Source organism: Mustela nigripes, chromosome 10, assembly GCF_022355385.1.
Source record: "Mustela nigripes isolate SB6536 chromosome 10, MUSNIG.SB6536, whole genome shotgun sequence".
NCBI classification, from domain to species: Eukaryota; Metazoa; Chordata; class Mammalia; order Carnivora; family Mustelidae; genus Mustela; species Mustela nigripes.
In genome coordinates, this window is record NC_081566.1 from 65,054,666 (window position 1) to 65,077,197 (window position 22,532).

The window sequence follows — 22,532 nt, forward strand, 5'->3', positions numbered from 1 at the left end:
CTCAGGGAAGACGCAGGCACCTCAGCTCCCGCTCAGGATATGGCTGGGGGCTCCATGAGATTTTTCTGAGTCCCCCCAACACCCCCGTGAGCCCCGTTATAAGGCCAAGTGAGCCTGGAGACCTGACAATCGATATCCCTCAAAGACGAAGATGCTAATAACTTTATCCCCTCTTGTCCTCCAACTCTTGCCTGCATTAGCTCTGACCACAGGCCCAGGCAGCTGGGACCTGCAGTGGGCACGCCTGGAGCCAAGTAACCCCTTCAGATCCAGGTGGGAAGCAAGAGGGTAGACAGCAAAGAGGACTTCCTGACACTCGGGAGCGGGAGGCCACGGGGATGAGACACAGGAAGCCTCTGCAGTATGTTCCTGCCACCCGGATGGATACGTTGGAGGCCTGGCTTGAGTGTGTGAGGATTCGTGACCTCAGAAGCACCCTACTGGGGTACCCAGATCCCTGTCTAATCCCGGAGGGCTGCCTGGAGGAGGTGATGGAGAAGGGAGTTTTCCCTGGGGAAAATCAAGGAACGGGAGTTGACGGGGTCAGTCAGTGGGGGTTGCTCAGGCCTTTACCTCCCCAGCCCTGCAGGCTACAGGGGTTCAGAGGGAGGATGAAGCCCCTTCCTCGCCTCCTACGCCCCACAACCAGCCAAGTCTGCTCTGCAGCTGGAGGGCTGGTTGGGACCAGGCAAGACACCTCTTCTGTGAGCACTGTCCCCACACACCGCTCCTGCCAGCCTGTCCTGCCCCACCCCCAAAGACCAGGGCCAGGCCGGGACGGAGGGCACGCAAAGGAGGAGACAGAGCAATGAGGCCGCCTTGTGCCTGGAACGTCCAGTCCCCGCTGGAAGGGACACACACACAGGACTTGCTGAAGCCTCCGAATGGCCCTGTGAGTGGCTGTCACTGCTCCCCACTCCTCCCCCCCACCCCCCATTCTGGAGCCAAGGACAAGGCGCGACAGAGAGGCTGAGGGCCTTGTCCACCATCACACAGCTGCCAAGCACGGAACCTGTCACTCTGGCTCCAGAGTCTAGAAGCTTCATCTCCAGGGAGCCTGGTCCTGGAGGAAGAGGAAGGGCCCCCATGTCGCAGGGGATGGGCTTGACGGGGGACAGGGCTCCAGCACAACCCCGCCTGGGCTCTGCTCCCGCTCGCAGGCCCCGTCCCTTTACTTCCCCGCGATGCAGATGGGGCACAGCATTTCTCTTCGTGACTCTGGACTCCGCATCCCTCTCTCCCTCTCGGCCTCTCCACGGGCTCCTCCTGCCTCTCTCCCTCCTGGCTCCAGGTCCCTCTTTCCCCACCGCCCCGGGGCTGGAGCGGCCAAACACTCGATCAGAGCTGAGGCTCGCAACCTCTGGGAGTGGGGGCTGCATGGCCGGGATGGTCAGCTGAGAGGTCGGGATTCCTGGGTCCTCCTCCTCCAAGGACCACCGTCCCCTCCTTTGCTGGGCAGCCTGTCCAAGGCCCCTGTAGGACTTGGGCAAGACAGGGTCTCTCCAGCTGAGACTCGGACAACCCAGGGCCTCCGGAGTCTGGGCTACTCTCTGGGGTCTCCCTTAACTTGGGGGTTCATAGCGATGCAGGTCAGGACACCCCCCGCCAAGGCTGCCCAGCCATCTGCCCACACTGTTCCTGGAAACCAGAACAGAGTCCCGGCTCCTCTGTCTCCTGTCAGGAACCCAGCCCCTGCGGGAGCACGGCAGGAAGGAGGCAGAGGTTGCTTGCGAAGGCTGAGGGGGTCCAGCGGGCTCGGACCCCTGGGTCCTTCAGTGAGCCCATCTCCGCACTGGGGTGGCCCTGCGGGAGTCCCACTGGCTTCTCTCTCCGGAGCTGGGAGAAGCTGGCAACACCCTCCTTAAGAAGAGAGTTCTGGGCGCTCCCCTCCACACTGAGCTTGTGTGCAGAGCCCGCCGCCAGTTCTGAGCCCGTCTTCCAGTCCACGCAGGTTTTTCTCAGGGTGGGGCTTACAGTGGGTCTAGGGGACCCAGATGTCTGCTCCCCACAGCCTCAAGCTGTTGTCCCTGTCCGAGCTCCCTGTAGGGTCCTCAGGGTCCCCTGTCAGCTGGGGCTGAGCCCTGGTGTGCGTGGGGCGGGGGGCAGCTAATGGACTTGGCACAGCCACGCGGTAATTAGCAGGGAGGGTGGGGTGGAGCGGGGCACCATAACCGCGGCGGAGCCCGACAGCTACAGCGAGGGGTCGGGGCCGTGTCACGTGAGCGTGTGCGCCTGCCCGTGAGACCTGGTCGCCTGCACGCCAGTGAAGGGGGGCTCTTATGCCATGAAACTGGCCGTGTGGGGGCAAGCCAGCCCCCTCCTCACCAAGTGGGACGAGGCCCTGGGCTCAGGTCACCTGAAGGGTCTGAGTGACCGGCTGCAGCTCCTGTTCCTGTCCCCTCTCCCACGCTGTCGCAGACCATTTCCCTCGCCGGCTGGACTTGGTTCCCAGAAGCCCTCACCTTACCTGCCCCGCTTCTCCAGCAACAGCGCCGGCTGAGGGCTGGAGGTCTTCTCATGCCCTGACGCTCTCCACCTTGGACAGGGTCCACTTGCCCTGGCAGCTCCCTTCTACTGCCTGACCTGCGTCCCCTCTGCTTCAGGGATGGCCCAAATCCTGCTCAGGGAGGGGCCCCCCAGCCTCCACCCACGGAGCCTCCCAGTCCGCCGCCCCCTCCTCAGCCCTGAGGAGCGGCTGGAGGACGGAGCCCACAGACGGAGCTCGGGTGAGGACTCCGGCGCGGCTCTCCGGGACGCGCTCGGACTCAGCTGCCCGGCAGGCCCGTGTCTGTGTCCACCACTCATCCCCCCCGTCTGTCCGTCGGTGTCCGTCATGCTCTCTCCTCTGTCCCCACAGCCCCCGCACAGTCTCTCTGCGTGTCTCCACGTCTGTGGGTCCGGCCCGTGTCTCTGCATCGTCTCTCTCCGCGGCTTTGCGGCCCCACCTGTCGGCTCTGGTCGCTGACCCTGTCTCTCCCGCCGCTTTGTCCCCCTCCCCCTTCCTCCACCTGCAGCAAGCCCCCCTCACCGGGAGAGGCCGCACCGCCTCACCCCTCCCAGGTCAGAAGAGGACGGAGGGCCTGTGAACTTGGCCCTCAGGGACCAGACCCCCCACCCCATCAATCAGCCTGCAGCCCTGGGTCAGACCTCCATTAGCACTAACCAGCCTGGACAAGAGGCAGACACCATCGGGCTAGGCCTCGGGGTGATAAGACCCAGATTGAATCACTGGGGCGGGGAGCTGGGCGCCCAGGGACATGAGACAGCCGCGACATCAGCCCTGAGGAGCCATGGGGAGCGCGGGTTATTGCGGGAGCTGAGCGGATGATTGGGCCCAGAGTTGGGGGGGCCGCTCCTCCCGGGCTCCTGGTGAGGAAGACAGGGGCGGGGCGGGGAGGACCTCCGCCAGCCTCGGAGCCTACAGAAGCCTGGGGCCACGCGGTAAGGCCAGTGGTGTTCCAACGGGCAGAGAGGAAGGGAGAGCCCTCCTCCTCCTTGGGCAGAATGGGACAGGGAGAGGCCTGTGTCCTCAGGAAACAGCCGCTTTGCCCAGGCGCCGGCCCCCAGGGGCTGGGCTCAGAGCCCTCAGAGCCAGGAAGAGGGACGAGGGGAAGCAACACGTGTCCTGCCTCCCTCAGTGTTGCTTCACCCTGCTCCTTTCCCACCCCGCCGCACTCCTGCACACACACCCGCACACACGTGTCACGCACGCGCACGCCCATCTCCCTCTCTCCCATCATGGTCTACACGCGCCTGCTCTGCTCCGTGGGGACAAACACGAGCAAGACCCTCCCCAGCGATGCCTCCCTCCTGTCCACACGACGGCGAGCTTCTGTCCCTCCTGCTCCAGCAAGAGCCTTCCTGAGCACGGCCGATTCGGGCCGGGGGCTTGGGGAGCCCGCCCCGAGGCCACTCCACCACCTCCCGGACACAGTGGCCCCAGGCCCAGGAGGGTTTGCCACCGCTGGCGGCGACAGCTACCGGGAACGAGCAGCAGGAGGAGTGTCCCCACCTGAGGCTCAATCCACCCCCAGAGTGACGTCATCACAAGAACTGGCAAGAGACACGCGGCCAAGGGATAATAAATATAATTGCTATGACAGACCCTGCCCAGAGGAGCAGGAGCAGCCGCCCCAGACCCCACTTGTCCCCTCTGGCATGCTGAGGGTGAGTTAGAAGTTAGAAGTTTTGAGGTCACCCTGGGGCTGCTGGCAGTGGCAGGGGTCATGCGGGGGGCAGACCCCAGGCTTCGGGCTGCACAGGCCCCGGGCTGGCCACCTAGCCCAGGACGTCCAAGTAGACCGGAGGCGCCTGGGCCAAGGCTTGGAGCCGGGCGTGCACGTCCTTGATGCTGTGGCGCTGCTGGGGCTCCCGCTGCCAGCAACCCCGCATAATGGCGTAGACCTCTGGGGGGCAGGCCCGGGGCCGCTCCAGCTCCCTCCCCTGCGTGATGCACTCAATCGCCTGGGGCCACCGGAGGGAGAGAGAATAGGGCAACGGGCGCTGGAGCAGGGGCCAGAGGCCAGCGCAGCCGCCCCCCACCCCGGCCCTGGCCTCCCGGAGGCTCTCCAGGAGGGTCCCACAGACGGCTGGGACTCCTGGCTACGAATAATCTAAAAGGAGGCAGGGAGCCCCAAGATTCCTTTCCACCCGACGCTAGGCAGCGGGAAGGGTTAAGGCTTTGTAGGCTGGGAAGGCTGGGCCGGAATCAGGCCCTCAGGAGACCTGACAGGTGATGTGAGGAAGGGGCAGGGGCTCGAGCTCCCAGCTCCGAGAGCCAGAGGTAAGGAGTGCGGGCCTGCAGGCAAAGGCCCTGGGGACCGGCTGGCGGGCCATTTAAGGTAGAGGGCAACCCCAGTTCCTTTTGGCTTCTGTAGGTACCCTTCGGGGGGGACCTAGCACTTCTGAACAGAAACTGCAGCAGGAAAGACCCGAGTCAGACTCCAGGAAGGACTGTTAGAGCAGCTAAGCGCGCCACAGAAGGAGCGATGGTGGCTGGGGGGTGGGTGGCGTGGCCTGGAGTCTCTCCCCGCCTCCCTCCCTCCCTCCCTCCCTCCCCATTAAAGGACTTGGGTTATGGGCAGCACTAATTCCATTCCCTCTCTCCGTGCTTGAGAAAATTAAAATCTATAACCCTCTCCCCCGCCCCAACAGCCTCCAGGGAGCGGACTGCATTAGGAGAAATGGAGACTGACAGCTGCGGGCCAAGGAGGGGGGCGGGAGGCTGCTCTGGGAGGCAGAACACCTGGGGCCTGCTCTGGCCCAGCCCGGCCGGAGGGCGGAGGGGGGCGGCCTGTCCTTCCTGCGGTCTGACCTCCAGCCTTCCTGCTGCAGTGTCAGGCCCTCCAGCGCCTGCCCCTCGTCCACGCCTCTCCCTTCCTCCCTGATGATGCCTGCTGCGTCCATAAAACACAGCTGAGGACGGGGGTCTGGGCTCCATCTGTAAAGTGCTCTGAGGCTCCCCCAGGAGCCAGCTGGGCCCGGGCTAGGAGGCAGGAATCCGAGGGAGCGGGAAGAGGGCAAGGAGAGGAGGGACTGGGGGGGGGGGGGGCGGTGTGTGTGTGGAGGAGGCCCCGGGCTTGCGGGCGGCCGCAGGGTGGGGGCACAGGGACCGGGCAGGCAGGGCCGGGGGCGTTGGCGGCGCTGACCTCGGTGTTGGAGAGCTGGTACCAGGGCTGCTTGCCGTAGGTGAAGATCTCCCAGAGCACCACGCCGAAGCTCCACACGTCGCTCTCCGTGGTGAACTTGCGGTAGAGCAGGCTCTCCGGCGGCATCCAGCGGATGGGCAGCATGGTGCGGCCCCCCACCTGCGGAGGGCGCTGCGTCACCACGGGGGCTGGGTGCGCCCCGCTGTGCCCCGCACCCGCTCCCCAGCCCCGCGAGGCGCCGCGCCCCCGTAGCTACCCACCCACCCCAGCCCGTGGGTCCTTAAAGATGAATGGAAGGGGCTCTGGGGGTCGGAGGCTAAGCGAGGGAGTCCTCTCTGTGCCTCCCCGGAGCGCGGAGACACCCTCCTGTGTGGCCCAGGCGGTAAGACGGGGTTTGAGTCCAGAGACAGGCAGCCTGGGCCCCCACGCGCCCAGGAAGAGAAGGGTGCGCCGGCGCCCAAGGCGGGGGACACCAGAGACCCTTACGCGGTAATAGTCTGTGCTGTAGATGTCCCTGCTCATGCCGAAGTCCCCGATCTTGACCACGAGGCCTTGGCCCACCAGACAGTTGCGCGTGGCCAGGTCCCGATGCACGAAGTGCAGACTGGCCAGGTACACCATCCCCGCCGCGACCTGGCTCGCCACGGCCAGCAGCTGCCCCAGGCCCAGGGGCCCCGGAGCCACGTCCTCCCCGCCAGCCAGCAACTTGGCGTCCGGCCCGTGGGACCTGCCGAGAAGAGTGAGGGAGAGGGAGCGGGCTGGGAGGCGGGGAGAGCCCTCAGGAAGCTGAGGACCAGGAACCGGGGAGCTGGGGTGGGCGGGGGGTGGGGGGAAGGACTCCGAGAATGGAAGAAGGAACAGAGAGGCAGGTGTCCGGAGGGCTTGGGAGGGGGTCGCCAGGTGTGCCCACCTCCGGAGCCTCCACCATGGCCCACACTTCCCACGTTCAGGACGCCACCCCCCCCCACAAGGCAGCCCTTGTGAACTCGGAGCCCAGCAGCCAGCCGCCCACGGGCCTGCATCTGGTGCCCACAGACGCCTGGCACAGGGCCCTACAGATGCTCACCCTCTACCCCCAGGTCTGCCCCTGCCTCTGTGAAGGGACGCTTCCCCCCTCAGGCTCCGAGCCTGAAACCTGGGGGTCTTCTAGTCTCTCTCAACTTTGCTGTCAATATTCAGCCTCCCGTGGGGTTCTTCTTCCTGCCGAAGGTCTCCAGGACGCCTTCCACCTCCCACGGCCGCCACTCAGGATCAGTCCCTGGTCACTCAGCTCCATTCCCCAGATAGTCCTTCTTCTGACCCCAGCCCGTGCCAATGGCTTTGTCGGGACTGCCCCTTCCCACAGGCCAACTTACTCCTCATCTGTTTCTTCCTTCTGTCTGGCAGGGGCTTACTAAACACCCCAGTGTGCCCGTCACCACAGCTACCGTGGAGAGTAGGATAGAGATCAACAGGGGCACCTGATCACTCAGGCCAGGGATGGAAGAAATCAGGGGAGACTTCTTGGAGGAAGAGACATTTAAACTGAGACTCAAACCCTGAAGAAAAGAGGGGAGTAAGCCATTGAAAAGGGTCAGAGACACAGGAGGATGAAGTGAGGAGGGGGACCTGGCTTACCATGCAGCGCGAACTCTAAGAACAAAGGCCCAGAGGCAGAACAGACGGGCTTCCTAGGGAATGTCTTCCAGACTCATCTAGGAGTCTTCACGGTTCTCTCCTTTGGTTCCCTGTGCTCCCCCCAGCACTGAGAGCCACTATTCCCACAGCCGGGGCCCCAGATGGTGGCCCGTCCCTGGCCTGCGTCCCCAGCACTCTGCACGGAGCCCACACGGTGTCTGGTGAGCCGGAGCTCCTAGCCGGCCTCCCGTTGACTCCAGTCTCCTGAGCCCATCCACCTCCACACTCATCACCTCCCTCCTGCTCCTCACCCTCCTCGCCCACAGGGTAAGCTTCTGCTCTGGAGTCTCCCCCAAGCCTGATGGAGTGGAAGACCCTTCACTCCCAAGGGGGCGTTTGGAAACCAAATCACGACCATCAGCTGAACAGACACACAGTGCTTTCTCACCCAGAACCACAGCCCTCCACTGTCCCTCTGACTGGCAGGGAAACTGAGGCCAGGGAGGAAAGCTCTTGGCTCAGCTAGGACGTCACAGCTGAGTGCAAGCCCGGCCCTCCCCCTCCCCGCCTCACAGGTCACCGCACGCCATCCTGGGGAAGGGAGCGTGTTTATCCAAAGACTCAACAGAGGGCACATGTGACCATCACAGTCAGGGACTGAGAGCAGGGCTCCACCTGGGGCCATACTCCCCACTGGGTGCCCTGGGCAAGCCGCTTACACCTCATCTGTGAAATGGGCACATTTCTTGAAGCTATTAAAACCATGGCACACATGAGTAAACATATCAGAGTAGTTCTGTCCAAAGCCAAAGAAATGAATTTTTAGTGACTTTCTGCAGGTATAAAGTCCCACGTACGCTTGGAGACTCTGAAGAAGGCCTCTATCTACGCTCTCGTCCAGATACACTTGTGTGCGCACAGCCACGGTTCCGGGTAGGAGCAGAGCGCCTGGAAGGCGGCAGAAGCCCTGGGACCGGCTGTTGCTGTCGCTGTAGCTCTCTATGCTGTCACCCCCACAGGCCTGGCTTCCGCGCACCCCCCACCCGCCCCTGTGCATGCAAACACACCCCTGCAAGCTGCCGGCCTGTCGTGCCCTGACTTCTGCTTGTGCCACCCCCACACCGCCCCATCCCGTGCGCAGACAGCCCCGCATTCACATGTCCACCTCGGAGCTCCTCGGGGACAGGGGTGGGCTTTCCTGCTCTGTCGAGGGTCGCCCCTCGGCCTGACAGACAACCGGGGTGCCCTTGTAGGGAAGGGGCTCGGGACGGGCGCTCCTACCGGAGGAAGCGGTTGAGGTCGCCGTGGCGCATGTACTCAAAGACCATGAGCAGCGGGCGGCCCTCGGTGCAGACCCCGAAGAAGCGCACGATGTGCCGGTGCTGCAGCACGGTCAGCAGCTGCGCCTCCCGCTGGAAGTCCTGCCTCGCGCTCTCGGACACCTCCTTCAGCGCCTGGACACCGGCCCGCAGGACTGAGTGTGGGGAGCGGAGGAGGGGGGTGCCCCTCCCCTGTGTACACCCGAGGGCCGCAGCCCGCAGCCCACGCCCCAGCCTGAGCTCCCGGCCCTAGAACGATGATGCTCCGGGACGTGGGGTTCAGGCCTGTGGGAACTCGGGGACAGGGTCTTACCTTGACAGCCACCAGCATCTTGTCCTGCTCTGGCAGCAGGTTGTGGCACTCGGCAAGGAAGACCTTCCCGAAGGCGCCCTCGCCCAGCTCCCACTTGAGCACGATGTCCCGGCGTTTGATGTGATGAACACCTGCGGGGGGGGTGTGCGGGGTCAGACCGGAGCCCCGCCGCGTCCAGAAGGACGGGCCAGCAGGGGCTGACCATAAGGCTTCGTACATTCCCCAAAGTCCCGTGCTGTGGTGTACATGGGGATGGGGAATGGGAGAGATGCTGCTTCGGGCCCGGGGCAGCCAAAGGAGAGGGTACGGGGCTTCTACACACATGCACACGCACACGCATACGCACACGCATACGCACACGCACACCCAGCCCCCCCCCCTTGACCCAGGAGAGCTCCTCACAGGCATCACTGAAGTACTGTGGGTTCTCGATGATGTGTCCTTGGAGCCCTGAACCTTTGCCCTCAGTGGGGGACAAGGAGCTGCCCCCTAAAGTCATAAAGTGCAGAGACATGGCCAATCCGTCCTCTGGAGCCAGAACGGCGGCGCCTGGGGGAACGACACAGCCTTATGGAGGGGTCACACCCCAGGTGCACACGCTGGCCGCTGTCGGGGTGCAGGGCACCAGGCAACCCCAGCCCAGACCCTGCAGGGGTGAGGCAGGGGAGAGAGGAAGCCAGCAGGGGAAGGGGAGGCACTCTCTCTGTTTGGCTCCTGTCCAACCCCAGGCCCTGTGGGGCCACCAAAGAACTCCCCCCCACCCCCGCCGAGCTCAGACCTCCCAGACCCACTTAGTGTTTGACTACAGTCCAGCCGCCAATTAGCAGCCGCCTCCTGACGCTCTCCCCACCGCGGCCCGACAGGCCCGCGCACCCCCACACATGCCGCGGCCCGGCCCTCGTCCACCCTGACACACACCCCCTAACTCTCCACCGTGTCCAAGCCCCCCACACGGAGGCCGGGGTCAGGGAGAGCCAGGGGCAAACAAAGCCAGCAGGATGGACGTGCACACAGCCCGCTGCCGCACCCCTACTCACGGCCAACCCCGAACTTGTTCCTCTGTCCACATCTGTTGAGCACCAGGAAGAGCGTGGAAAGGAAGAGGCAGGCAAAGACGGCCAGGCCCACCGCCACGGAGACCTGCGGGCGGGGGCACTTAGAGCCGAGCTCCGCCCCCTCCCTCAGAGAGCCCCCAGACAAACAGCTCCCCGTCCTGTGTCCGAGCCCCCCGAACAGCCTCCTCCTCCCCTGGGGCCCCGGGCCTCCGGGTCAGACCGCCAGACTCTGACCAGAAATGACTGTCACCAAGCCGCGAGCCCGGCCTCCCGATCCCCGGGCGGAGGCAAGCTCCCCCGTCTCACGCTTACCCCGAAAGGGGTTTCATCCTTCTTCTCCACAGGGTCTCCGGAGGTGCTGTTCGTGTCTGTGGGGACACAGGGCGGAGAGTGGGCTCAACACACATGGTGTCTCCTGCAGCAGCTCCCACCCCCACCCCCGCTGTGCCCCCTGCCCGGGCCTCGGCTTCAGGGACCGGACAGAACCTGCCTGCCCTCTTGCCCGGGCTACTCACCCACTGGCGAGAAGGAGACTGCGGTAGGGGGAGGAGAGAAAGCGGTCAGATGGCGGCCGGAGAGCCGTGAGGCTTCCCTCTCCCATTGCCCCCGCCCCGGACTCATCCCTTCCTGGGACGGGGCGTGGGGTGGAGGGGGTGGGGCGGCCGGGCCTCAAGGAGGAGAGGCCCCGGGCCCTTCTCCCGCGGCACCTACGCGCTGGTGCACCGCCCTGTCCTCGGCCAGCCCAGGGAGGGGGGGGGCAGCCCGGGGCTTCAGGGCTCCCAGGGCTCGGCGGAGGCAGGGCAGGGACGTCAGCGCAGAGCAGGACTCCAGAACCCCAGGCTCTTTTCCGCCCAGGACCAGGCACTCCAGCTGCGGTCAGGACCACAGCAGCGAGGGGCCCCGGGGAGGAGGGTCGTGTGCCGGGCTTGGGGTGGCCCTTGCACCGGGAATGGGGTCCTCAGGGTTGAACTCGAAAGGGTTGTCCATGAAGGCGGCCAGGACGGAGGCGGCCGCCTGGCCGGACGGGTTGGTGGCCAGCAGCGTGTAGTTGCCGTTGTTGACGTGGGTGGGCTGGTTGAGGCGCAGGCACCCGTGCCGCACGGTCTCGTTGGCCGCGGGCTCCAGGAACTCGGTGAAGATGAAGCTGGTCTCGTTGAGCACGGAGCCATTGAAGAGCCAGCGCAGGGCGGGCGCCGGCTGCCCGTCCACCGAGAAGGGGATGCACCAGTGGTGGAGCTCCACCGGCCTGTGCAGCTGCACGCTGGCGGGGACTACGGACCAGAGAGAGGGACAGCCGGAGGTCAGGGAGCAGCCGGAGGGGACCTGGCGTCTACCTGACAAGTCAGGGGGTTGGGGGGCGGGGCACAGCCAGAAATCAGGCGGCGGCCGAAGGGAAACTGGCCACCGGCCTGACGAAGTGCACAGGGAGGGAGCTCCTGAGGAAAGCTGCCAGGAAATCGCAAGTAAACCGAGCAGCGGGTGCACACAGCTCACAGGCTTGGAGAGCTTTTAGGTGGCCGGGAGTGACAGCCCCCAGCAAGCGGGGTCCCGGCCACGGAAACGAAACATGTGGTCTTTTGGATAAGGGTCCAGAAAAATGAAGGGCAGTTAAGCTTAAGTAGTGGGGAGAGGGCCGAAACATCAAACAAGCAAAAAACACGTAGTTAAAACGCTTTCAAAAAGGGGCGCCTGCCTTCGGCTCAGGTCACGGTCCCCGGGTCTTGGGATCGAGCCCCGCATCGGGCATCAGGCTCCCCGCTCAGTGGGCAACCTGCTTCTCCCTCTGCCTCTGCCCGCTGCTCATTCTCTCTCGCTTTCTGACAAATAAATAAAATCTTGAAGAAAAAAAATGCTTTTGGAAAAAAAATATGGGTTTGAAATAGACCCAACCTGGGGAAAGCAAAAGCTTCTTCTTCTTTTTTTTTTTTTTTTAAGATTTTATTTATTTGTTTGACAGAGATCACAAGCAGGCAGAGAGGCAGAGAGAGAGAGGGGGAAGCAGGCTCCCCGCTGAGCAGAGAGCCCGATGCAGGGCTCAATCCCAGGACCCTGGGATCATGACCTGAGCTAAAGGCAGATGCTTTAACCCACTGAGCCACCCAGGCGCCCCAGCAAAAGCTTCTTGATAATAGATACACAGATGTTGCCCTGGGGGCCCTACTCAGCAGGGAAGGACCCAATGAGCAAGAGATGCTCCCAGCATGGGGGGAGTGGGGGGGTGACTCTTACAAATACAATGTTGCATAGAAGAAACTAAGCCCAGAACAGAACTTGCTGGAGGGTCCGTCTCTATAATGTATAAGAACAGGGAAAACTAAGCCATACTGACAGGGGAGCACACGTGGGTACAATTATTTTTTAAAAGCAAGGAAACAGCTATCCCGGAAGTCAGGTCGGTACAGAGGAAAAGGGTGCGGAAAGGGAGTGCGTGTGTTTGAAAGAGCCAAAGAACAATGATTGTATAAAGTGTCAGTGTTCACACATCTATGCTAGATTTTACAACTAAAGAAGAAAAGTTGTGTAACGTACATGATCTAAAGTAATTTGTTGAGGCGCATCTGGGTGGCTCAGTGGGTTAAGCCTCTGCCTTCAGCTCAGGTCATGATCCCAGGGTCCTGGGATGGAGCCCCCCATCGGACTCTGCTCAGCAGAGAGCCTGCTTCCCTCTCCCCTCCCCTGCCTGCCTCTCTGCCTACTTGTGTTCTCTGTCTGTCAAATAAATACATAAAGTCTTCAAAAAAAAAAAAAATAAAGTAATTTATTGGCAGACTAGGGAAATTAGGCAGTGAGCCTAGAGGAGCGCTCAGGAGGGGAATTTGCTCTTGTCAAGCTCGGAGGGACAGCAAAATGGCTCCGACGGGTCGGGCAGGGAGCAACGCAGTGAGAACAGCTGGGCAGCCAGAGCCGAGGGCCTCAGGTAGCAGGACTTGGGCAGGGGGCCAGAAAGAAATCCATCCCCATCCCTCTGGCCTTGACGAGTCCTCGGGACTTCCCCCACAGGATCGGGTTTTCATGGGAATCTGGAAACAGCTGGGCGGGAGCCGCTCGGGAGATAGATACCTATCCCAGCCCCATCCTCCAGCCCCGACCCTCAGAGCCTCTTTCCAGGGAAGACGGGGTGGGGGGGGGGGGGGGGGGGGGGCGGTCACTGGGACTCACAGGAGACGTTGACCTGCACGGAGACTTCGGCCCGGCCCATGTCATTCTCTGCCCAGCACGTCACATTCTTCCTATTGAGGTCGCTGGTGACGTTGGCCAGGGTCAGCCCCAGGGATGGCGGGCCCCCAGATTGCTGGGTCGGGAAAGAGAAGAGTAAATGAGGAAGGGCGGCGCAGGCTTGGGTATGGAGGCAGGGGCTAGAGCCGCTGTCCTGGGGGCATCCCTGCGGCTCCGGCTCGGATGGAGAAGAGAGGAGGGGTGGAGGCAACGGGGAAGGGAGGAGGGAGAAGACAGAACACAGCCGAGAAAGGGCCCTTCTTTAGAGCGCGTGCGCAGACTACCTCCTGGAACATTGATTTAATGAGCCGAAAAAATCAAGAACATGACCCGTAGCCTCAAAACAGGAGCGGACTACCCTGAACGGGGACCACCGTCCCAGCAGCTCGGCCGATGTCCAGAAGGCCAAGGACCCAACAGGCACGAGTCATTCTTGCTCTGCGCGTGGTGCTGGCAGTTTCAGGCCCAGAGAGACCAGGGCAGCAGGCAGAAGTGGCCACAGCGCCCCGACCCCCTCTGGCAGATAAACGCAGAGCCTGAAGCTAGAGGCAGTGACTGGGCAGTGACGGGACTCTGAATCACCGTGGGAACACTGGATCAGGTTCAGGTTGTCTTCCTAGGAAACGGGGAACGCGTGCCAGCTACGTGACCTCGGGACAATTCCTAATCTTGCTGAACCATGGCTTTCTTGCCTTATAAGCCACGCAGGTAGACAAAATGATCCTTTCACGTGTTAGAAAGCTACTTCCATCACAATGACGGAAGGCCATGGAGCGGTGGACCAGCCTCATTTGTCTGGAAATTTCAGAAATGCGGAATCCCTTCGACTCAGTGCCGGGGGAGGAGACGTTTCCCCCGGACCTCCCCTGGAGTGGAAGGCTGAAGATGGGGAACAGCTCCCTCACCCTGACCAGGCTCTCGGTTCCAGCCTCCTCCAGGGGGAAGCCGGGCCCTGCTCCAAGCTTCTGTCTGAGGGCCCCCCTCCCCCAAATCCCTGTGGGTGCTGGGCAGACCATGGAATCAGCCCTATGAGCTGCTCCACCACCCTCCGGCCTCCTGCGGGTGCCCCTCCCCCCCCCAACCCAGTTGGGTGTGACTTTTCTATAGGAAGTTGCTAGAAAACAGAAGTAATAGCAAACATGGAAACTTCCCAAAGAGAAAAGCAAAACCCCGGAATTTCCCAAAACAGCTGAGCTAAGGTCTCCCCACTGGTGGTCACGGCCGACCTCTTGACTCTACTTGTCACCTTTCCGTCACTCACTCTTGTGGCTCTGCTCGGTGGCTCTGCCCCCCCCACCACCACCACTGCGCCTGCTTCCCTGGCCCCAGTGGCTCCTCTTCCTTCAATACTGTCCCAAGGGCCTCCAGCCATCCTGGGGGTACAGCCCCTCCCAAAGTGAACCCCTGGCCTGGCTCCTCCAAGGGGGTGGACCCTGTGTGTCCACCCACTGGGGGCCAGGTCGTTGGGTGGGCGTCACCTTCTGTTGGCCTCTGGTGACCTTGTCAACGAGGCCGGAGACAGCTGGGGCTACTCGGGGCTGCCACCGCCCGCTTGAGCACAAAGAGCCAAAGACACGTCTGCAAGACCGAGATAGCAGCCGTGGCCAGAGGCAGTGGAGACATCAAAGGTCATCACGTCCACCTCCTCAGCTGACAGGTAAGAAAACCAAAGTGTAGACAGATTTTCCGAAAGTCAGTCCAAAAACTCATTAGTGAGAAAGCTGGACCTGGACCGGGACTTTCTTTACTAACGAGCTCATCACACACACAAGAGGATCTGCTTCCAGCATCTCCAGACGATGATGGGAAGACCCCTGGGGACGCCCTGGATGCAGGACCACAAGCGCCGTTCAGACCCCCAGGCCTGTTCCCTTGCCTAGAAAACCAGTGATTGGGAGGGATGGTCTGGGGGTCCAGGGACTGTCTCTCCGGCAGCAGACACCATGTTCCTGGGGTCCCCGCTGGGCCAGTGCCCATCGTGAGGGCAGGTGTTTGCCGGCCCCACAGAACAAGCCTGAGCCCCGTGGGTCGAAGCGCATCTGTCCCTCCCTTACGTGCTTCTTCCTCACTGTCTCTCTTTCCCTGTCTTTGTCCCCTGCGTCCTGTCCAAGCGTCTCCCAGGGAGAGGGGGAGTGGAGGGACAGGGCAGCGAAGGGCTTCTCACCGTCACTGTGGCCAGCTCCTCCAGCTCAGTCAGGACCCAGCCGGCCCCCTCCAGGTCCCGCCCCTCCACCAGGCACTGCAGCGACACATCATCCCCCACGTCCACGGAGGTGTTGGGCATCTGGACCTTCAGCACGGGCACGCCTGGCAGCCCGGGGATGGCCAAGGGACGTTAGATCAGGGAGTGGTCTCTGAGCCCTCCCCCAGGGTGGTGCCTCCTCCCCCACCTGCCTCAGTGGCCCTGAGCCCCTCCTGGTGACACCCAGAGCCCCCCAACCTTCAGCACCCCCAGCTCTCGCCCGTGTCTGTTCCCCAGGCTCCTGCGCAGGGCTCCCTCCGCAGGCCTGTGGCTCCTCCCCACCCCTTATGCAGCCTCGGCACCTACCGCAGCTGGCATTGGACAAGAGGGCCAGCGGCCCCTGCCCGGGGCACTGCAGCTTCTGTCCGCGCACGCCACCCAGTCCCTCCTCCTCCCAGCGCAGCAGCCAGTGCACGGCACATGTGCAGTGCAGAGGGTTCCCCAACAGGACCCTGTGGGTACAGGGGACCAAGAGAGTCAGGGACCGGGCCAGGGTCAGGCTTATGGAGCCCCAGAGAACGAAGTAGCAGGTACAAGGGAGTGTGGGCAGACCCCAGGCTGGCAGATCCGGAGGTGAAGGACGGGCGACAGGGGCAAGGGGCCTCTTGAGCACCCCAGGAACAAGACGTTATTACAAGAAATAGAATCCAGAAAGCCCAGGAGCCGGCTGGGGGCTACATGGATTCCAGCAGGCTCCTCAGGAAGACAGGTGTGTGCGTGGGGTGCGGGCGACACGGGCAGCCGCGCACCCCGGCATAGGGAATGGTGCGCCCCCCCCCCCCCGCCCAGCGCATTCAGCCTTGGCCACCCAGCTCTCCCCCCACAACCTGGCCGCCCCCAGGGCGGGACGCCCCTCCAGTGGGCCTAACAGTCTCGGATGGGGTCACGGGCGTGGACAGAGTCCCCAAAGAGCAACCCCACCCACCGCCGCCCCTACAAGCAGAGATCCACACGCCCGCGCACGACGCACACACAGCTCTGGCCCCCCAAGAAGGCCCACACTCACAGCTCCTGCAGGGGGAGGCCCTGCACGGCTTTCCAGGAGAGAGACTCCAAAGCGTTGAAGGAGAGATTCCTGTGGGAGTTGAGATAGAGACGGCCGCCTTGAGCCACCGACCTTGCTCTGACCCAGGGAGAGGGAGGGAGGGAGGAGCCACGGGAAGCTGACATCTCACCCTCCCCCCAGTCCCCCCAACCCTGGCAACTAGGACCAGCCAAGGAGGCACTGGGGTGGGGACACGTTAGGCTCTTGGAGTCCCTTTCTTCTTGCTGGGACCGCGAGAGTTAACTCCACTTAACCCCCCCAGAACCCAGGGAGGGGGTCTCAGGGAACAGCCTGCTCTCCTCTCCCCCCTACCCTGGCCCCAGCTGGCAAAGTGCTGAGACCCCAGCTGGGGGAAGGGCCTCCATCTGTGCTCCCCTCCCCACAGAGCCCAGACGGGCCAGAGGAATAGGGGATGGTGGCGCGGATCTCAGAGGACTTCCGCAGCTGCCCCCGCCTCAGAGACCCCGGGGCCCCCAGGGATCGGACAGAATGCCCAGGCCAGCACCAGACACAGCTCAGTGTGGCGGTACAATGTCCCCTCCGGGAGTCTCAGAGCCCTCATCTGTAAAATGGGCTGCTGCTCCCTCTCGCCGTGCTGGCTGCCAAGACTCAGGGACGTGAGTATGCGACGTCTCACGGGTTCGCATTCCTAACCGAAGCCCCACTTTGTCATGAGGGAGGCGCCTAACGTCACCTTTTCTCTGTTGCAACATCACCAGACACAGCCAAGACTTTAGAGGACCCCAGGACCCTGCTGTCTGTCTGTCTGTCTGCCATGGTAAGAAGGAGGAACTGAACTGCTGGCCCCAGAGGCCAGAGAGGGGCTGCGAGGGACTCCAAGAGTCTCCATCCCCTGCCCGCTGCCGCCCCCGCCCGCCGCCTACAGAGGGGCAGCTGTGACTCCCGGGGGTGGGTAGGGTGACTGGCGGCCGATCTGATGGCCCAGCTCCCAGGCTCCCCCCGGGGGCCAGGAGGGGGTGGGAGGTGGCGTCCCCAGCCAGAACTTGGGGCACGCTCCTGCCCCTGACGTCCTTTGGACAGGTGTGTCTGAACTCCGGGAAGAAAAACGGGGCAGACGCCCCTGAGACGCATCCCTGTGGCATGAAGTGTGGGAGCAAGGGACACGGACGCCGCGGCTGATGGGGGTGGGGGTGGGGCTTGGGGTTTAGGGGGGTGGTAGGGTGAGGGGGTGGGGTCCCAGATCACCAGCATCCCTGAAGCTGCGGAGAAGCCCCAGGGGAATGGGTGAGGCCACGTCCCTGACCAGGTCGGGGCCTTCTTCACAGCAGCTGGGGTGTGGGGCACAATCCCAGCAGCCACCCATCTGGGGTCCCCCCCACCGCCCAGGGCTGGCCACTCACAGGCGACTGAGCCGAGGAGTGAAACGGAAGGCGTCGGGTGCCACGGAGCGGAGTCCACTCTTCACGATGGTGCTGGGAGGGCGAAGCAGGGTCAGCCCACAGGCCCTTTGCTCCTCGGGGCCCCCCCCCTCCGCCCACACCAGCCCCCAACCCCCAGTGTGAGCCCTGGACCTCCCATCCCCCTACAGGCTCCCCGGCTGCCTTGGACCCCAGAGACCCCTGAGCTTTCTGGTCTCCTCCAGTCCCTCCGCTCTCGGCCTCCGAGTCACTGGTCCCCCGGCCCTGCGCGGACCCCACACTGACAGCCCCTCACAGGTCTCGAAGCTCCCCCAGGCCCCGCAGGTGAACGGCCTCCAGACGCTGCAGATGCACTTGGTTCTCGATGTGGCTGTGGGGAGAGGGGGTGAGGGTCACAGGGGCCCAGGTCCACCCTCAAGTTCCCACGCCCACCTGCCTGCCTCCCTCGGCACCGCAAACGCAGGTGCGTGCACTCAGACACGCACAGCTGCACACACGCACCGGTCACACGCGACCCGTGCACATACAGATACATGGACACACATGTGTATGTGTCCTCACCAGCATGCAGACACACTCCACCCCTCGTGTGTGCACACACGGGCACACACACACACACATACCACCTCGCGCGTGTCCACAGGAGCCCTGGTACATGCATGGACACAGAGGCAGGCCTGTCGGCACGCTCCCACTGTCATGCCCGACACAGGTATGCGTCGGTCTCTCGTGTACAGCAGTGGCCCCACGTTCACAAACACACAGAACCCCATTCTCAGCTTAGGGGTCTGCTTTCCTGCCCAAGGCCTCTCCTCTTCGTGCTCAGAAATGGGGGTCACGCTGGGACTCCCGCTTCACAGAGACCGAGGCTCACTATGGCCCCACAGCACAGAGGGAACCCCGTGGGCATGTGAATCTGTGTGTTCCCAAACACACACTCCCCATCTGGGCTGACCACACCGCTGCACCCTTGCTCCCTCGTTCACCCACGTGCCCGCGTGCGTGCGCACGCACACACCCCTCCCTCAAAGCCACAGTCCCTCCCCACGCTCAGGCAGCAGCTCCGACTGCCCCCACCCTTCAGCAGAGCAAACAAGAGGCACGGAGGCTGTCAGAGGACCCCTTGAGCCCCTCCCTGCCCCAAGAGGGACCTGAGAAGGGGGACAAGGGCATTGGGCGGCTGGAGAAGGGACAGGGGTGGTGAAGAGGCACAGACAGGCGGCTCACAGGGCAAGACAATGATGGGAAGGCTCGAGGGGGGCATGAAAACACAGGTGGTGAACCAGAGACGCGGAGAAAGAGACAACGAGCAGGAAGAGACTAGCAGAGAGAGAGAGAGACAGGCCCGGGGACAGACAGATAAGGACAGGGAGACAGAGAGACACAAAGAGATCAGGACAGAGCACCACAGAAAGCCAGGCCGGGGCTGGGACAGAAGGACAGGTGTGCAGGGACGGAGGCTGCCGCCACCCTGGGGCCTGCCCAGCTTCGGGATCTGGCACGCCATGGAGTTCCTGAGAACTGGGGTGCCCTGCTGTGGCACGTCAGCGAACCCCCCCCACCCCTTGCACACACAGACATGTACACACGCACACTTGCCAGGGGCCTTTGACTCACTGCATCTTCTCAGAACTCTCCCCTCACGCTTCTCCCCTTCCCTGGCTGGACCAGGGGAAGGGGGGGACGCAAGCTGCGTGACCTCTCCCCCTCCCCCTACTTCCCAGCGGGGGGACCCCAGCTGCACCAGCCAGGCAGCCTTCCCCCAGTCCTAGGGAGCACTCTCCTGTAACTCGGCTCACCGAGTCTAGAGCTGGAGGGACCAGGGAGGGGTGGCGGCAGCCGCCGTGACCAAGCTGTCCGGCAGCACACTCAAAGCTGCCTCATTCGTTTGGATTCATCATCAATCTGTCTTTTCGAGTCCATTATCTCCTCGTTAGCTCTGCGGGTGAGGGAGGAGGAGGGGACGGGCAGGCGGAGGCTGGGGGTCAGGCCGCTGCCTCGCCCAGCAGGTCCGCTCAGCACCCCACCCTGCATGGCTCCTGGTCCCCAGCCTAGCCTGCCCATGCCCCCACCTCAAGGGGGGCTGGGCCCACTGGGTAAGGGAACAGGGACAAGAGCTATGACGGGAACATTCTGGAGCCTGGGCCCTGGAGTGAAGGTGCAGGGGGCTGAGGGGACAGGACTGGGCACAGCAGCCCCTCCCCTCCTGCAGAGCCTTAGCCCAGACCCAGACAAGGCCATCTCCTCTCCTTCTGGTCTCCCTAGGGCCATTAAAGAGAGAGATGGAGGACCTTCCCGTTAATTACCACGAGATACGGGAGGACCTCGCTGCCAATTATCACAGTCTGCTCGAGTAACTTCCAGACAGTGATGGTTCCCACCTCGGACGCCTTCCAACCCATCACCGTCGCGCCTGAGGCCAGCTCCTTGCTCACCCTCTAAGCCCCAGGCCGCAGAACAAGGATTTTTCTAGCAGTCCCTCCCCTCTTCTAGAAGTCTTGCTGGTCCCATCAACTACACAGAATACTCAAGCATTTTCCAGGCATCGCCCTGTGATGCTCGAGTACCTCTAGGCCAATTATCACAGAATACTCCCATAGGTTTCCCCAGCTGCCAACAAGTACTCCAGTATTTTGTAACCAATGACTGCAGGTTGTCAGAGTACTACAAAATGCTGGCGATTTCTCCCAGGTTGGGGCCCCGAAAAGAGGAGAGTCTGTCATCATGAGCCCTGGCTCTCTGTCCCCAGTAGGGGGATAAGGGTGGAAAGGGAGATGGGGCGGGGGCAGAGAAGCCAGCAGTCTCGTCCTCAGTCCCCAGATCAAGGGATATCGCGGACAAGAGACTGTGCAAACGGGAAGAGGGAGCTCAGCCGCCCCGCTGTGCCTCCGCCCCACCGCCTCCCTATTCCAGTTCAATCCCCAGTTCCAGAGGCCAGAGCTGGTGTTGCCTGGTCATGGCCAGCAGCAGGGTAGGGGCTGGCTTCCCCCTGGAAAGGGGCTGCGGCGGTAGGGGTGCCAAACGGAGGGGTTCCCCGCAGCTAGCCAACCCAGAGCTCAGGCTCCTCCTGTCTGCTCTCCAGAGGCTGCTTCGGGACGGCGGGGCTGGCTCAAACCGGGTCCACGGACAGCTCCCTTGCCCCGGCTGCGCCAGGCACCGTCCAGACGGTCACTGCCGTGGCGGTCGGGGAGCCACGGGGGCAGAGGCAGGCCCAGGTGCAGTCTCACGCCCCGCCCCGGACCCCGCTGGCCAGAGGAGAGCGCGCGCCCTCGGGGCCCGGCTACGCCCGCCTGCCCCCGCGCCCCGCTGCCGCGCCCCCCCGCGCCCGCTCCCCTGCGCCCGCCGGACACTCACAGCTCCGTCAGGTTCTCTGCGGCCGGCAGGCGGCGGAGGCTCTGCAGGGCCCCAGGCCGGGAGCAGCGCAGCCCCGAGGGGCCGTGAGGGCAGCAGACATCGGGGCAGGGCGCGGCGCCCGCGGACGCCAGCATCAGCCAGGCCAGCAGGCTGCCCGGCCCCGCCGCCCGGCCGTGTCCGCCCCGCTGCCCGCGCGGTTCGCCCCGCAGCATCGCGCCGGCCCCGCAGCCGTCCGTGAGCTCCCAGCCGCGGCCGCCGGGCCTCCCCCGACACGTGCGCCCGCCGCGCTAAAGACCCGACCGCCGGGAAGGGGCGGGGCCCGCGGCCCGCCCCGCCCCGCCCTGCCCCCTCTGGCTCCACCCCCACCCCGCCTGTCTCAGCCCCAACGCGGCCCCCACCCCTTTCGGGGGACCCCGCGCCCCTTCTCCCCCAAGCCCCCTCCCTCGCTCCAGAGGGGATGCCTTAGAGGTGTCTGCCGGGGTGGGCGCGGGGGCGGGAAGGGGATGCATTATTTCCCGCAGCGGGAAGCAGCCGCCTTTAGGGGGCGCGGAGATGACAGGGCGGGGGCAAGGTCACCATCGGGGTCATCCCCGCCGGCCCCCAGCCCCAGTCTCCCTCCTCGCGGCGCGCGCCCCTCAGGGAGTGTACGAGGTCACTTGGGGTAATGGGGTGAAACAGTCTCCAAACCCTAGGAGGAGAGGGGAAGGGACCCCAAAAGGATCCAACGCGGACCTGGGGCAAGAAAACACAGCGGGAGAAAGGAGTCGCCCCAAAACATTGGGAGAAGGGCCGGGCCAGCCGAGGCGTCCGCTCGCCGGAGGGACCACAGGGCGGCGCTAGAGGCCCGCGCGCAGGGGTGTGCGCTCCGCGGGGCGGGGGCGCGCTCTGCAGCCCGCTCCCAGCGGCGCCCCGGGGCCCCGCGACCGCCCCGACCCCGGCCGCTGGGGCCCCGCCGGGCTGGGCTGGCATCGACCGCCGCCCTGGCGAGAGCATCGACTTCCGCGCGGAGAAATGAATAGATCGGCTCTTAGCTCCTCGGACCCCGAGCCGCCGCGGTGGGGCTGGGCACCGTCGGTCCTCGCAGGCCGCGCCCCGGGAAGCCCCGGGATCCCCAGCGCCTCCCACGCCGCGTGCCTCGGCGGCGGCTGCAGGAGCCCGACCGTCTTAGGCCGGGGAGGGGGCGGTAAGGGCGAGCAAAGGGTCCCGGAGCAGGGACCCTCGGGCAGAGAGGGCAGGCGAGGGCCGCCCGGAGCGCCCACCCCTGCCCAGAGGACGAGAGAGAGAGAGAGAGAGAGAGAGAGAGAGAGGCGTGCGGAGGACTCTCCGCCGGGCCCGCTGCCCCGA

General features: G+C 64.0%; 1 protein-coding gene across 1 annotated transcript; it reads right to left on the reverse strand.

The window, feature by feature from the left end:
• Positions 1-4,179: 4,179 nt before the first annotated feature.
• On the reverse strand, positions 4,180-21,427 carry NTRK1 (neurotrophic receptor tyrosine kinase 1). Its single transcript, XM_059413623.1, has 17 exons — positions 21,189-21,427; positions 18,130-18,204; positions 17,817-17,888; positions 16,417-16,485; positions 15,717-15,862; positions 15,333-15,475; positions 13,112-13,244; positions 10,897-11,223; positions 10,468-10,485; positions 10,265-10,320; positions 9,935-10,037; positions 9,300-9,446; positions 8,898-9,028; positions 8,547-8,719; positions 6,135-6,375; positions 5,649-5,807; positions 4,180-4,464 (listed from the first exon to the last, which is right to left on the reverse strand). The coding sequence occupies exons 1-17, from the start codon at positions 21,398-21,400 to the stop codon at positions 4,279-4,281; spliced, it is 2,391 nt and encodes a 796-aa protein (XP_059269606.1). The 5' UTR covers positions 21,401-21,427; the 3' UTR covers positions 4,180-4,278.
• Positions 21,428-22,532: the final 1,105 nt, after the last annotated feature.